The sequence below is a fragment of the Choloepus didactylus genome, chromosome 2 (genome assembly GCF_015220235.1).
Source record: "Choloepus didactylus isolate mChoDid1 chromosome 2, mChoDid1.pri, whole genome shotgun sequence".
In the NCBI taxonomy this organism is placed as follows: Eukaryota; Metazoa; Chordata; class Mammalia; order Pilosa; family Megalonychidae; genus Choloepus; species Choloepus didactylus.
This window is the reverse complement of record NC_051308.1, coordinates 239,769,803-239,784,032: the sequence shown is the minus strand read 5'-3', so window position 1 is coordinate 239,784,032 and position 14,230 is coordinate 239,769,803. Positions and strand designations below refer to the sequence as shown.

Sequence of the window (14,230 nt, the reverse complement as noted above, 5' to 3'; positions counted from 1 at the left end):
GGTGTGACAGGCAGGGCAGCCTGCCTCCAGCCCCTGTCCCCTCCACCGGTCACAAAGTTCTCTTCTCCAGCAAGGAGCCTCCAGGTCTCTACCTCGTCTCAGGTCCGTGGGAGCCAGAGGTCATCCTGTTCAGGCCCCTGGGCAACAGGCAGCAGGTGTCCCAGATGCTGCTCTCCTGGCCCCTCCAACCACCCTGGCTGCTCCTTCTGGGTCTCCTCTGATGGACCCCCTTCCTTTCCCAGCCTCGGAGTGTTGGAGGCCCCAGGGCTAAATCCTAAAGTCTCTTCTCTTTTTCATCTACAGTATAGATTCTACACTCTCTCTCCGGGTAATCTCATCTAGTTCCCTGGCTTCAAAACCATCCACAGGCTGACCACTCCCCAATCTGTGTTTCCCACACAAATCTGTCCCCTGAATTCCAGACCTGAATATCCAACCACCCAGCTGACATCTGTGCCAGGATGCCCAACAAGCACCCCAGACTCAGCACATCCAGGACAAAAGCCTGATTCTCCCCGACACCCCCATCTCAAGCCAGCTCCTCCCCACCCCCAGCTCCCCATCTCAGCCAGTGGCAGCTCCATCTCTGGTTGCTCAGACCAAAAATCCTGGCATTAACCACCACCCCCACCTCATACACAGACACACAGAGTCCACAAACAACCCGTTGGGGCAAATCTACTTATGAATATTTCCTGAGCATGTGGCCATTTTCCTGGCTCCCTGGTCCAGCCTGACATGGCCTCACAGTGGATTGGGCAGCAGCCTCCTCCCTGGTGTCCCCACTCGGGCCCCAATGGTCCATTCTCCACATTGCAGCCAGAGAGAGAGAACGTTTTAAAAATGTAAGTCCGATCCCACCACTCCTTTGCTCAAAACCCTCTGAGGGCTTCTTATTACAAGCTTTCTCATCACATCAAACTCCGAGCTCTACACCATGACCCACAAGCTCTGGCACCATCAGGCCTCTGGCTGAACCCGCTGCCCCCTTCAACGCCCCCCTGCCCTCCCCAACTTGGCCCCAGCCGCATGGGCCTCCTGACGAGCTTTCAAGCACAAGCAACCTGAACCCTTGCACATGCCATCTCCTCTGCCCCAGAGCTCACCCCCAAGTTCTTCTTACAGCTGCCTTGCACTTCACCCTGGTCTCTGTGCAAACATCACCTCCCTCGGGAGGCCCTCCCTAACCACGGTTTCTAAGATAATGCCCTCGTGCCTCGATCCCTTGGGCAGCTTCAGCCTTCTTCAAAGCCCTCATCGTCACCTACAGTTACATATTGACCTCACCTTGTTCTGTTTGCCCCACTGGAACTTACGTTTTGTGAGGTCAAGACTTGGTCTTACTTGCTGACATATTCATAGCACCTAGAAAAGTTCCTGGAACTTAGTGGGACTCATAAATACTGCAGGATAAGTGAATGGATGACTCCTTGTTTTAGGACGAGGAACGTGAAGCTCAGAGAGTGAATCTGGAGCAGAGGGGGCCCCGGCCTTCACCCGGGCTACTCTCTGCCTTTCCTCCCAGTCCCCCAGGGCATTGATGCTGCTCAGCTTCCTGGTGGAGACCGCACCAAAACACGCATTCCTGTCAGAATGGAACCACGACCAGGATCAAAACAAACAACACACCACAGCCCTGGCTGCCTTCAAGAAAATCCAGCACCGAGCTGAGAGGAGCACTCCCCTCCCAGCCTCCTGCTCCCTGCCCAAGGGCTCCTCCACCCACCGCCCCAGCCCTGGCCTGGTGCCCTGTCCCCCAGCCCTCCCTGCCCCTACCCTGGGCCTGGCACAGTGGGAAGCAGGACCCAGGCACTGGTGAGGGCACCCTCTCTGAACCTGGGCACGCTGCCCAGTGGCTCTCAGTCCCATGCCCAATCTGAGCTTTGCCCCTTTAACAGAGTCCAGTCAAGTGGTTGGGGAGAGAAAAATGACAAACACGCAGGAGCTTAGGAAAGGGAAGCTGGCCCCTGGCCGGGGCGGGAGACAGACAACGGGGTCACTGGCCTGTTTGCAGGCGCGGGAGGAATTCACACACCACCCGCAGTGCCCGGCGCAGGCTCAGTTAGCCCAGCACTCGCCAAGGGCCCCGGTTTCGTGGCTTTCTGAGGGGAACTGACACGGTCCCATCTAGAACCCCAGCTCACAACAGTGGCCCGTCACAGGGTGGGGCTGGGGACTGCGAAGTTCAGCTCAGAGCTGGTGCTCAAAGGTGGCCTGGGAGGAGGTGGAAGTAGCTCTGAGGTCAAACCTACCCAAGAAATGGGGGCATCTTATGAAAAACAAACCCAGTCCAGCTCCCAAAGGCTGCAGGCAGGGGCCCCACACACCAGAGCACAACCTGTACAGAAAATGGGGGGCTCCACGGGAGCAGCTGCCATGGGCAAGGGCACCCACGTCAACTGACTTGGACCCAAGGCTCCTCCAAACCCAGACCCTGGACTGCGGTGCTCAGGGCTCGGGGAGCCTCCGACAGCCCCTGAAGCACCACTGCAGTCCCTGCACCCCCACTGCGTGGGGCATCCAGAGCTATTCCAGTGCCCGACACCCCTTCCTCGCCTCCAGGACGGTCCTGGCTCAGGCCCCCTACACCTCCTGAACACCTTACGCTTTCCCTGTGAGAGGAAACGAATGGGGCCTCCACACAGAATAATTCCAGAGTGCCAGAACTCCAGCTGCCCACGGCTGGTGGGGGAAAACCCACTTTTCCAGGTTGCCACTGGCACAGGGAGTTAACGTTGGCCAAGGGCCTCCAAACCATCCAGGGCCCGAGGTGCTCCCGCTGTCCAGGCCAGAGTGGAAACATGAGTGCATCACGGGCCAGGACGACTCCCATTCTGGACACTGTGCCCGTGGGACCCTGTGGCTTGGGGTCCCGGTACCCCCTCTTCCCCCACAGTTCAACATCAACTAGCGCCAGCTGCTTGGCGACCTAACACTACAATAGCCTGGCCACCAGCTGTGAGGAAACAAGCCAGCAGCAGGCTGTGGAGCACCAGTCACAGATTCTCCTCCACTGGAAAAGCATCCCCAGGGACGAGGCTCGGGCACCCACAAGGATGGGGCCTCCTCCCAGACAGACCCAGACCACGGCGTGGGGAGCACTGCCCTTAGCCGCCTCAGGTGCGGAGCCCGGGGGTTCCATACCTCTCCCCTCTGAAGCCCCGTGACCCCCCGGGGATGGCTCTTACCCAGAGACAGATGCTCTGGCTGCCATGGGGACAGCAGCCACCGATCCGCCGAGGTCTCAGCAGCAGAGCAGGTCCCAGGCTTGGCGGCGCCTGCCGGGCTCCAGGCTGACAACCACCATCGCCAAGACGAGAGGCTGCTGGTGCTTGAAGTGGGGTGTGGGGCTGCGGCAGCTGGTGCTGGCTGAGACCCAGTACCCTCTTAGGGCTGAGGGAGGGCAGGGACATCAGCGTGTGCTCACACCGGTATACCCCAGTGCCAAGACCTAGCAGCTGGGACCCTGACCTGACCCTGATGACCTGTGTGACCCCAGGATAGTCCCCACACACCCCACCAAGCATGACACACAGCACCTTTGTGTGGTTGGTTTCTGGGGGATGAACTCATTCTCTTCATTCAAATTCTTTGGTTCCCCCAAATGGAAGCTCTCCTAGACCAGAGAGCTTGACTGTGGGAGAAGGGGCAGAATCTGGGGGGAGCGGCTGGGGTCAGGCCACCTACAGTCCTGTCTATTCTCATCATCTTGGGCGCGTGTTTAAAATGAAGATTCCCAGGCTCCGGAGGCAGGCATCCTGATTCAGTAGGGCTGGGGCAGGGCCTGGGAGCCCGCATGTCTGACAAGTACCCTGAGGGTGGGGCACACTCAGAGAACTTGTTGCTACAGACTGTCCCTTGCTCTACCCCCTGCGCCCTGCTGTTGTCCCTTCTCCGCCAATATCCTGGAAAGAAGTGTCTGCGGCCTCCATGTCCTCCCCGCCCAGTCACTCCCCGGCCTGCGGCAATCTGGCTTCCAGCCACAGCTCTGCAGAAACTGCTGGGTAAAGGTCACCGTGACTTCTCAGTTGCCAATCCCAGAGGACCAACGTGGCGACCCTGCTGACCTTCCTCTCCTTTAGGGCCCCCATTTCCAGTCCTCACAAGGGCTCGTGGCCCTCCCCCACCCTGCCTGCGTTCCCTGGACAGCCTCTACCCCTTGCCCCCCTCCCTCTGTCTGCTCCCTACCCTGCACCTGAGCTCAGGAACTTCCACCTGCCTGGACCCCACAGGCCCCTTCCACGCAGAAGCCCCAGCTTCCTCCCCTGACTTCCCACTCTGAGTGGGCACCACATGTCTCCTCCACGTGGCCCAAAGCCACCTGTCCAGCCCCCAGTGGGCCTCGGTCCTAAACATCCCGGCACAACCCTCCTCTGAGCTGTGACCCTGTCCCCTCTCGCCTGGACCTCACCGTAACCTTCGCGCCAATCATCCATCTGCCCTGGCCGTGCTCCCCAATAGCCGGTGGTGACCCTGCTGCCTTCAGAGTAGACTCGGTCCAGAGCCCCCTGGCTTTCTGGCCACTCAGTGTCCACGCGGTGGCACTCAGCCGGACCCGGGCCCCAGGGCCACCTCGGCCTGCAACAGCCTCCCCATCATGTCACCAGGAGTCCTCACCAGCCCAGTTCAAGCAGCCTTGGGGGCTTCCAGGTGGGTGTCCCTTCCTGCCCCCCAGGATGGGTCCCACCTGGCCCTGTGCGCCCAGGTCATCCCATGCGTGTTCATGCATGTGTCTGCCCTGCTTTACCGGCAGCTCGAGCGCAGGACCATGATGGCACCACGGCAGTGCGTGGCAACTCAGGAGGGAACGGTCCAAGGTGAGCCGCCCCGTCCGGCCGCACAGGGCCTGCCTCTGACTGGGGTGTGGGGAGGGTAGTGTGTTCCCAGGAGGGGCCTTTTGAGCACCTGCTCTCAGTTCTAAATGCCAAAACCCCTATGCTGGTTAACGAGGGGCCCAAATGGCCCCCCAAGAGCCCGAGGCAGAACTGCTCGACTGGCCCTGCTCTGCAGCCCAGTCCGGGCCCTCTCTGGGGACTGATTTTTTACATTTTTCCCTTTTTTGTGACACAAGTTATCACATACCAAATCCTCCTGCCTGATTCTTCACTTTGAGTCAATGTCTACGTGACTTTTTGTTCATTTGTGTTGTTACTAGGTTACAGGTAATTCTCCCGTAAGTGTTGATTAAAGTTAGAAAAGATTAGCTTCCCAACCACGGACTGCAATTCTCCCAGGGCCTGACTGCAATTCAGCCCAGTTTGTTACAGCCTGGAGCCTCCGGGAGAAGACACGAAGCTCTCCCCACAGCAGGAGAGAGGGCCAGAAACCCGAGCCGGCAGCTGCCCGCAGGGAGGGCCACCTACCAGAGGCCCAGCCTGCACATTGGCCCTAGAAACGCATGCAGTGACCCCACAAACACCCACAGTGGCCGAGGCTGGGAGCAGGGGGGTGTGACTGTGAACACTGGGCACTAGAGGCTACCGAGGCAGGAGGATTCTGGGGAGCAAGTCAGGGGGTGCTTCCTGGAGGAAGTGAAAGAACAGGCATGAAGGTCGCCAGAGGGGGTGGAAGATTTCCAGAAAGAACTTTCCACACTGACCTGACGAGCAGAAAAGCGTGGCCCTGCCAGTCAGGCCTGCCTGGCCATTTCCTCGGAGCCCCCGGCTCCCTGGTGCTTCAACATGGCTCCCAGCGGAGCCCTGAAACTGAGTGGCCTATTTTGGGTCCTCTGGTCCCAGCAGCCTGGGGGAGGGAGGGGAGGTGTGAGGGGGTGCAGCCTTGGGGAAAGCCGGCAGAGCCAGGGAAAGCCCAGCTGGAACTGGTTCTCACTGGGTGCCCAATGCCCATACCCAATGCCTCACCCGTGTGCCCCATCACACATCCCCTGCACCCTGTCCTTGCACCCCATCCCCATGTCCGCTGTCCCATGCCCATCTCCATGTCCCTTGTGCCCCATCCCAGCACCCCACACCCATCCTCACACTCCATCCCTGTGCAGTGCTGATGCAGGAATGTAGCACACCCAAAGGTGCCTGCAGGTGAAGGGCCCAGAAAGCCAAGAAAGCAGGAAGCACTTCCCGACTTTTTCTGCCCTGTCCCAAAAGAACATTAGCTGTGACCTTTGTGCCTAAATCAAAGCCTGTCCTGATTAAAAATGCACATAGCCTTTAAGCCACTTCTACAATTTATCATACAATAAACAATCAGAAATACATGTGAAGATTTTTATGTGACGTGACCTTGAACACATTACTCAACCTTGTACCTTTGTGAGCCTCTTTCCTCATCTTAAAAGTGGGGCCTGGGATGGCCCCTCCCTCATGGAGAGATCATGAAGACACACTGACCAGGCAACTTGGGAGGGGAGGAACTCAATAAACGTTTGCTGTTACTATAATTAACAGCAAAATCGAGAAGGAAATGACCAATGATAAGATCATTACTGCATGGCCGCATACTCTGTTATCACTAGAATGTTTTCTTGGGAATTGCTTAAAATCACAATACAGTTATCATAAGTGAAAAATATATATTAAAATATATATTAAAACACATAATCCAAATTTTATGATACAGACATAAAGCATATTTTCTAAAAGGCTGGCAGGAAATGTAACAAAAGGTAATGGTGATTACAGCCATGTAGTAGAGTTTTTTACTCAATTCTTTAAACTTCCCTGCTGTTTCTTCTTTTCTCTAATCTCCTGCAATGACTACCTGTTATTTGATAACCAGAAAAACAATCAATATACGATAAGGACAGAGTGACGCTGGTGATACCAGAGGAACGGACTCAGCGTTCTGCCCAGCCCGCTCTAGGAAGGCCCCCACCCCACCCACGCCTGCAGATGGGCTTGCTTGGCAAGGCCACCTCCCCAGAGAAGCATTGGTTTCCTGCAGTTCAAAGCCAAGGCTGCCTGAATGTCAGGTCAGAAAATCCACTCCTAGTTAAACCCTTCTGTGCACCTGCAAGCTCCTGGACCCACAGTTGGTCCATTCGTGCATCTAAGCCTGGCCCTGTAAATACCAAGATTGGAGCCAGAGCCCCAAGCTCAAGGAGCCCGGAAGCTGCTCAAGAGACAGATCAGGAGCCAGCATTGGGAAGCCGCAGGAGGCCACCTAATGCGAGACAGGGATGGGGGCAGGAGAGTGGGAGGGGGTGGTAAGGGGCAGGGTTCTGGAAGTGGAGAGGCAAATGCAGAGGCAGAAGGATGTGCACACTCCTGGCCTGAGACAGGCCCCCAAAGCCCCTCACTGTGGCTGCTTAATATGTACAGGAGGTCATGGTGTCAGAATGAGGGCGTCTTCCACCATGCTAAAGGGGCTAGGTTTTACCCCCAGTGGGGAGAGCCTGCTGATGGAGCCTTCAAAAGTCACTCCAGCTACGGGTGGAGGGTGGGCAGGAGGGGGTGAGACGGGAACCCAGGCAGCAGTTAGGAGCTATTTGCAGCAATCCAGGCAAGAGTTAACAGGGGCTCAGACCAAAATGGGGTTCAAACCGAGATAGAGAAGTGGAAGCAGATGCGAGAAGCACTGAGGCAGCAGAATCAAAAGGACCTGGTAACTTATTGGTTCTTTGGGAAGGGAGCCACGGGGGTAAGCCCCCAGGACCCTGGGTGTTTGGTGGTCCATTCACCATGATGAAGCCAGGCGGAAGAGTCCAGGCCGGAGGCTGTGGGTCTGGACCTGCTGAGTTTGGTGTGTCTGTGGGGTGTCTGCAGAAGATGTCTGGCAAGCAGCTGCACATAAAGATCTGCGGTCAGCAGAGGGGTCTGGGCCAAGGACCTGCATTTAGCAGGCATCGGCCAGGGCTTGCTGCTGAAGGCACAGGACTCTCTCCCAGACAGTGCAGGAGACCAAGGGAGGAAAGCAGAGGACAGGATCTGGGGGGCCACAGCATGTGTTAGGGTCAAAGGGCGCTCACCAGGAGACTGGCATAGGCAGAGAAAACGGAAAGGGGAAAGGAGGGGGGAATTATTGGGCACAGAGACTGAGGGAAGGAAAGGAGGGATTCTAGAAGCTTCTAGGAAGAGGCTGTCATTGAGAATGAGTCGGGAGCCCCGGACCTCTGGGGAACGGGTACTCAGCAGGTAAGGTCCATGCAGGAGCTGGCTGCAGGTCCCCGAGCCCCCAACCCGGAGGGGAAATGTGCTCGGAAGCCAGGGGAACCTGGGGGACGCCCGCCCTGGAGAAGCGCGCCGGCCCCGCGGGACGGAGAGGACGCGCACCCGCGGCGGGACTGCGCCACCTGGTGGGCAGGAGGCGCCGGGCCAGGCTTCGCCCGACCGCCGGGGCCGCGCCTGCGCCTGCGCCTCGGGGGCCTTCCAGGCTGGGCCCCGCCCACCTCCCTGAACACTGGAAGAATCCAGGGCTTCATCCACCTGCACAGCACCTGAGCCCTGACGTCAACACGCCCCGCAGCTGCAGCCGGGACAACACCCGGTGTCTCCTGCAGGTGGGTTTAGCCCGTGCAGAAGGCGAACAAACCAGAATTTTAGCAGAGACGGATTTGGCCCCGTGACTCAAACAGAAATGCAGAGGCTTGCTCCCAGACGTACACCACCAGTGGGGGAGACGGAACTGATCGCTGTTTGATTGTTTTTTATTTTGTGTGCTTCTTTTTCATGTCTTTAGGCACAAAAAGAAAATAAAGGTATGCTGGTAAAACTCTTGCAAACACAGCCGCCTCCTGTCCCTCTCCAACTTACAGTCCCCGGGAATTCTCAGGGCTTCTCGCATCACGTGTCTGCCCAGCTTTGGCAGCCTCTAACGCCAGCGCCCTGCACCCCAGCAGAAGAGAGCTGCGCCGGCCCCACCCGACTCCTAGCAACTCCTCCCTGGCTCCAGGTTCAGCTCAAGGAACCTCCTCCCTGGAAAGGGGAGTGTCTGCGTGTGGCCCGACCATCCCGTGGATGCCCACGCCAAGCGGAACCAGGGTTCCGAGGCCCACCCGGCCACACCGGCAGTCACACGGCACGGCCCATGGCTCCCTCCTGACTACGCAGCAGTTCCGGGGCCAGGACAACGGCCAGGTGAGGTCACCACAGAGCTCATTCTTATTCTCAATCATTGGTTTAGCCAAGTGAGATAAGAGTTCTCTTAAAAATAATTTTTAAAAAATCTTCCCCTTATTATAATATAATTACATGTGCAATGTTAAAACTTAGCTTTACAAAAGTGTGGCTTGGAAAATGAAAACTTTATAGACTTACCCCTCTAAAAATTTCTATTAACAACCTGGTACCTATTCTTTCAGCTTTTTTCCTCTATACATATATTTTTGGGTGTGTATGTGTTGTTTTTTCCTCAATACTGACCCACTGTTCTACAACTTATTTTGATTTTTTTCAACTAAAAGCTTCTGCTGGAGGTATTCTTACACCACAGCTCAAATCCAGGCTAACGCCCCTACACAAGACCAGGTGGGGAGGACTGGGGATGCCTGGGGGCTCGGAAGCCTGTGGGCTCCGTGCTGGAAACCTAGACCAGCCTTGGAAGGGAAGAGACCTTTCCTGAGACACCTGGGAGAAGGGTGGGGGTAGACACCACACCTCTTAATGCCCTCCCCCTTGAAGGCGCCAGCACGTCAGTGCTTTCTGGAGCAGGCTGCTGCATCAGCACAGGCGGCACACTGGGGCAAGCGTGCCCGGGCAGGTGCTGCAAGGGGAGTGACTAGCTGAGGCCTGGGCCACTGGAGCACCCCGTGGGGTTTCTGCTGAGTTGGGTGCACAGGATGGGCCACACCCGGCACCAGAGCCCGCGACATACAGAGAAGGAGGGCTGCCTGGGGATCTAGGTCAGCTGAAGACAAGCCCTGTGTGCCAGGCCCGCTTGCCTCCCTGCCGACCTCCCGGATGAGCAGACGCGTCTATCAGCACTCTCTTTCTGGGAACCAGCTTGTGTCTGGATATGCCACAAGGCAGCAAGATTTTTACGGCCAATAATTTCAACTAAGAATAAAAAGAATAAAAAAGGACAGCCCCATTGGGCTGCAGTGTCAGGATAAGCCCTCCAGGGAGGCAGAGTCCTGAGAAGCTGCCAAGGAGCACAAGAGGCCCAGCAGGCCGAGTCCCACGGGTCATGGGCGGAACGGCAGAGGGTGGCCAGCGGCCACAGCTGGGTAGTGGGGCTGCAGGCCTAGGCCCTGGGGCCTGCCAGTAACTGGCCGTGTGGCCAAGGGCAGTGACTTATTGCTTCTGAACCCCAGTTTCCTTATCTATTAAGCAGAAGCAATACAAATAGCAGCTAGCACAGTTCCTGCTAGATAGTGAACACTCAGCAGATGCCACCTATTTTCGTTACTACCATTACTTGCAGTCACCCAAAAAAGATACAACTCCTGTGAGTGCATGGAGACCTCTGGGGCTTTTAGGGTATCCCTCCTGGCCACAGTGAAGGCCCACTGGCTAGTGTGGCCACATCCAGGCTGGCAGGGACAGCTCTATCCTCGCACCCAGGGGTGGCCTCACTCCCCAGGCCAGCAGGGATGGCTCTGTGCTGGCGCACAGGGAGTCTCCCTCCCCTGGACAGGTGCTGGGTGAGCAGGGGCCAGGACACTCCCGAGGCCAAGGGGGAGCAAATGCGGTACCCAGCGCCTCTGTGGTTATGGGAGTTCCTGGTAAAAGGGATCTGACACCTGACTGGGTCCTGGGCTTCCACCTGGGGATAGAGATGGGCCAGATGGGAGGATCTAGAGGCTCTGCGTCTGGACATGGCTGCCCCTGCCTGGGTCTCAGCACCTGGGGCTCGGTGCTGTGGGTAGGAGGGAGCCACAGCCCCCTTTGTCTACCCAGACTGTTCTCTCTCGTGGATCGCCCATCCAAGGGGGCTGAGCCCCACTTTCTGGAAGAACTGCAGCATGACGCCCCTGGCAGAGCTCAGCTGGCCGTGCTGCCCGGCCCTCACTCACCCTGCTCCATGGAGTGCTGGGGCAGCTGGCTGAGCTGGCTGCTGGCCACGCCTGCATAGGTGCGCAGGAACTCCTCCTCACTGGCCGTCAGCTGCGAGGGAGACAGAGCCGCAGGGTGAGGGGCTGCAGCACTTGCTCCCCAAGGCACCACCCACCCTGGGATCTGGGCCTGCCTGCTCCCAGGGCTCTTCTCCTGAGAGCTGACCCCTCACCCTGGCAGCTGGGAGCAGCATCACAGCAAGTCCTGGCCAAGGGCCTCAGGAGCCACCGCTCCAGCGTGGCACCCCTCACAGCCACGCCCACTCCCCACACCTGGGCCCCAGGGGCCGCAGGCCTTGCCACTCTGAGCCAGTGAGGTCAGATTCTAGTCGAGCACAGGGCCAGCAGGAAGACGCAGGGCCTGGCCTGGACAGCTGACGGGCAGTTCTGGGGAAGGCCCTGGACGTCTGCTGTTCCTTGTTGGGTTCTCAGGGCCTCTCCTGCCCAGCTGCCCCTCGGACGCCTCCCTGGGGGACAACACTCTCGGTGGTTGGGGGAAGAAGTCCAGGGCCCTGCAACCCGAACACAGCGTGGGGGTGAGAAAACTCCCCAGCAGTGCCGCGGAGCAGCGCACGCTGACCTCAAGGCTGAGTGAGGGTCCTGGGCTCTGTTCCCAGTGGGACTTCCCCCTGGGGGGCCTGTTGCTGGATGCCCCGAAGGCACTCACATTTGACCCCATCTTCCTCAGCATGAGCAGGACTCGGACCTTCTGCTGAACGTACATCTCCTCCGCACTCTTTCCGGGAGTTCCCTCGCGGTTCATCCCCCTGGCCCAGCTCTGGGTTCCTGTGGAGCAAGGAACAGCATTAGGGGTGGGGTGAGGACGGGGCACACGAGATGCGGACACCTGCGGGATGACCCCCATGCCTCTCTCCAGAGGCCAGGGGGCCTTGCTAGGATCCAGCAGGCAGTCAGCGATGCTTCGGCGTTGAGGGCTCGGGACAGGCGGACAGGGGGAGCCTGCCTGCCACTTCTGTGCATGGAGCTGCCAGGCCAGGAAGACTGAGGGGGCCCGACTCTCCTTCCAGATACCCCTCACCAAGGCTCCTGCCTGTAAGCCACTCCTCCCAGTTAGGGCATGTAGTGCAGGAATCCCAAAGTGTCCAGGTTTTCACGGCAAACAACTTCCACAGGAGCTACAGTGATAGGATCAAAGGCAGCTGGTTGCAGCTTTAGGCTGTAGGAACCATGAGATCAGGACCCAGCCCCCCAACACCGTGCAGCTCCTCTCAGCAGGGGCCCTTGACACATTCCACAGGCCAGCGCCCAGGCTGGGCTCCAAGGAGTCCCTCGATGGGAGCGGCCAGCCTGACTGCAGGCGCAACCCGCCGGCTCGCTGCGTTGTCCGCATGAGCACAGCCCACCTGTCTGAGGGTGGCTCCTGCAGCGGGGTTCCAGGTGCACTGGGGGCTGGCTCTCCAAAAGGCCCCAGGAGAGAAGTCCTGGAGCGTCTTCCCTCCAGGAGGAGCCTGAGCAGTGGGCCAGTGTGGAGGGGTTTGGGTTACACACTTGCAGCTCCTGGATGAGTCAGAAATAACACAGCAGCTGGTGGGGGTGGAGCTCTATGGGCCCTGCTGCCAAGGAGCTGCACTTCGAGGCGCCTCACACCCATTCATCCCCCAGGGGCCCGCAAGCCTGGGACTGGTGGGCTCTCCCAGGTGGGCAGCTCTTCTTGCAAAGGGCAGATGCCAAAATGTGGAGTGCCCCATGTAGCAGCAGCCCTGTGGGTACCTGTCAACTGCTTGTTCCTCATAAGCTAATGGGGACCCTCTCCTGAAAATCCTGCATGATAAGCTAAAAACCTGGTGAGTTGGCACTTAAGTAATGGCTGTGTACTGGAAGTGGCCGGGGCTCCTTTCGGTGCCTTCTTTTTCACCACTAAAGCCCTAGGCCCCCCTTATGCTTCTGTCTGCTCCTCTCACCTCTACCTGGGCTCAGAAAAGGGCCCAACGAACAGCTGGTGACTGGGAAACAGAGTTAACCCCCTCAAGAACAGTCTCTCCCGGAAGGGCTGGGGTGCATTCTGTGCTGACCCATCCTCACCCCATTTCTCACCTCCTCCTTCCATCCCCCCACCCAGCCCTGGTGTCTGGGGCTGCACGTGCCTCTTTCACACCCATGATCCCCACCACAGCACAGGGCACAGACAGCGTGGCCGGCACTGGGAGCTGCTTCCTGCCCTCTCCCACAGCCTCCACCTCCTCCTGACCCCCCCACTTCCTTTCTCATCCTTTTCCCCACACAGCGGCCAGAGGAATCTTACAAACAGGACAGACGGCATCCTCCCCTGCATGGAGTAAATGTCACCATCCTTGCCAGGCCCCTGCCAGGCTGCTTCCCACTAGCCTGGCTGCTGTGCACTTGCCCTGCCCTTCTGCCTTCCTCCCCTGCCCCAGTCCATTTCTAGAACTCCTTCCCTAGAAGCCCCTGTCCCAGAACGGGCTCCTTTGCCTCCTCCAGGCCTCCGCGTAAAGACAGCTTCCTCTCTGAAGCAGGTTCTGTACTCCCCTGTCTGTCTCACTGTGCTGATTCTCTGGAAGGATCTGGTTTGAATGCTCGTGCGCCATCTCTCTCCCGCCTCAAGACGGAAGACGGACACAGCCTGAGCCTCTGCGTCCTCTTCTGGTAACGTCCACATCTGTTCAGGGCCGAGTGTCATCACGTGAGAGACTCCAGTACCCAACCCACCCTCCCATAACCAAATTTCAGATTTCGCTTTTTCACAGGGCTCTGCCTCCTGGGTACATGTTGTGCCTGCACAGCTGCAGCAGTCAAAGGACAACTGCAAGGCTCCCTAAAGCCTTCGAGCCGGGAGCTGGGCTTTCCACTCCATGTGGCGCCCGAGAGCTGGACTTCCCACGGCTCATCTTGTGCAATGCTAGGAACCAGCCACGAGGTGTCGCCACACACTAAAGAACCGGAGGCGAGTGCCCCCTCCCCACCCCCAGGCTCCCGGAGGGCAGGTGGGCCTCCGGCACGGGTGGGAAGCCCCCCACACCTGCTCAGATCCGCTGCTGCCATGCCCCACTCCCAGGCCAGCTCTTCAGGGCAAGGATCTGGGTCTGTTCCTCAGTGCACCGCGGCAGCACCTAGGGGTCCTGGTATACAGCAGGCACTCACTGAAGGAACAGCTGTCCACACCACAGCACTGTCCTACCCAGGACCTCTTTTAGAGCAGAATTCTGCTTTGTCCGACAATCCCCAGCCTGGGAACACCATCCCCTGGGCATCCCCCTGCAGAGATCTGTGCCAGCCCCTCATTTTCTGCCACCCTGTCTCCCC

At 58.3% G+C, this 14,230-nt stretch overlaps 1 protein-coding gene across 2 annotated transcripts in view; it reads right to left on the bottom strand.

The window, feature by feature from the left end:
- The window catches only part of CTNNBIP1 (catenin beta interacting protein 1), a 49,995-nt gene that overhangs the window by 7,316 nt on the left and 28,449 nt on the right, over window positions 1-14,230 (bottom strand). For both annotated transcript variants that reach the window (XM_037828574.1, XM_037828575.1), the window contains 2 exons: window positions 11,616-11,734; window positions 10,910-11,000 (listed from right to left, as the gene is read on the bottom strand). In XM_037828574.1, the coding sequence (XP_037684502.1) occupies window positions 10,910-11,000; window positions 11,616-11,711 (187 nt within the window). In that variant the 5' untranslated portion in view covers window positions 11,712-11,734. The remainder of the gene's footprint in view (window positions 1-10,909; window positions 11,001-11,615; window positions 11,735-14,230) is intronic.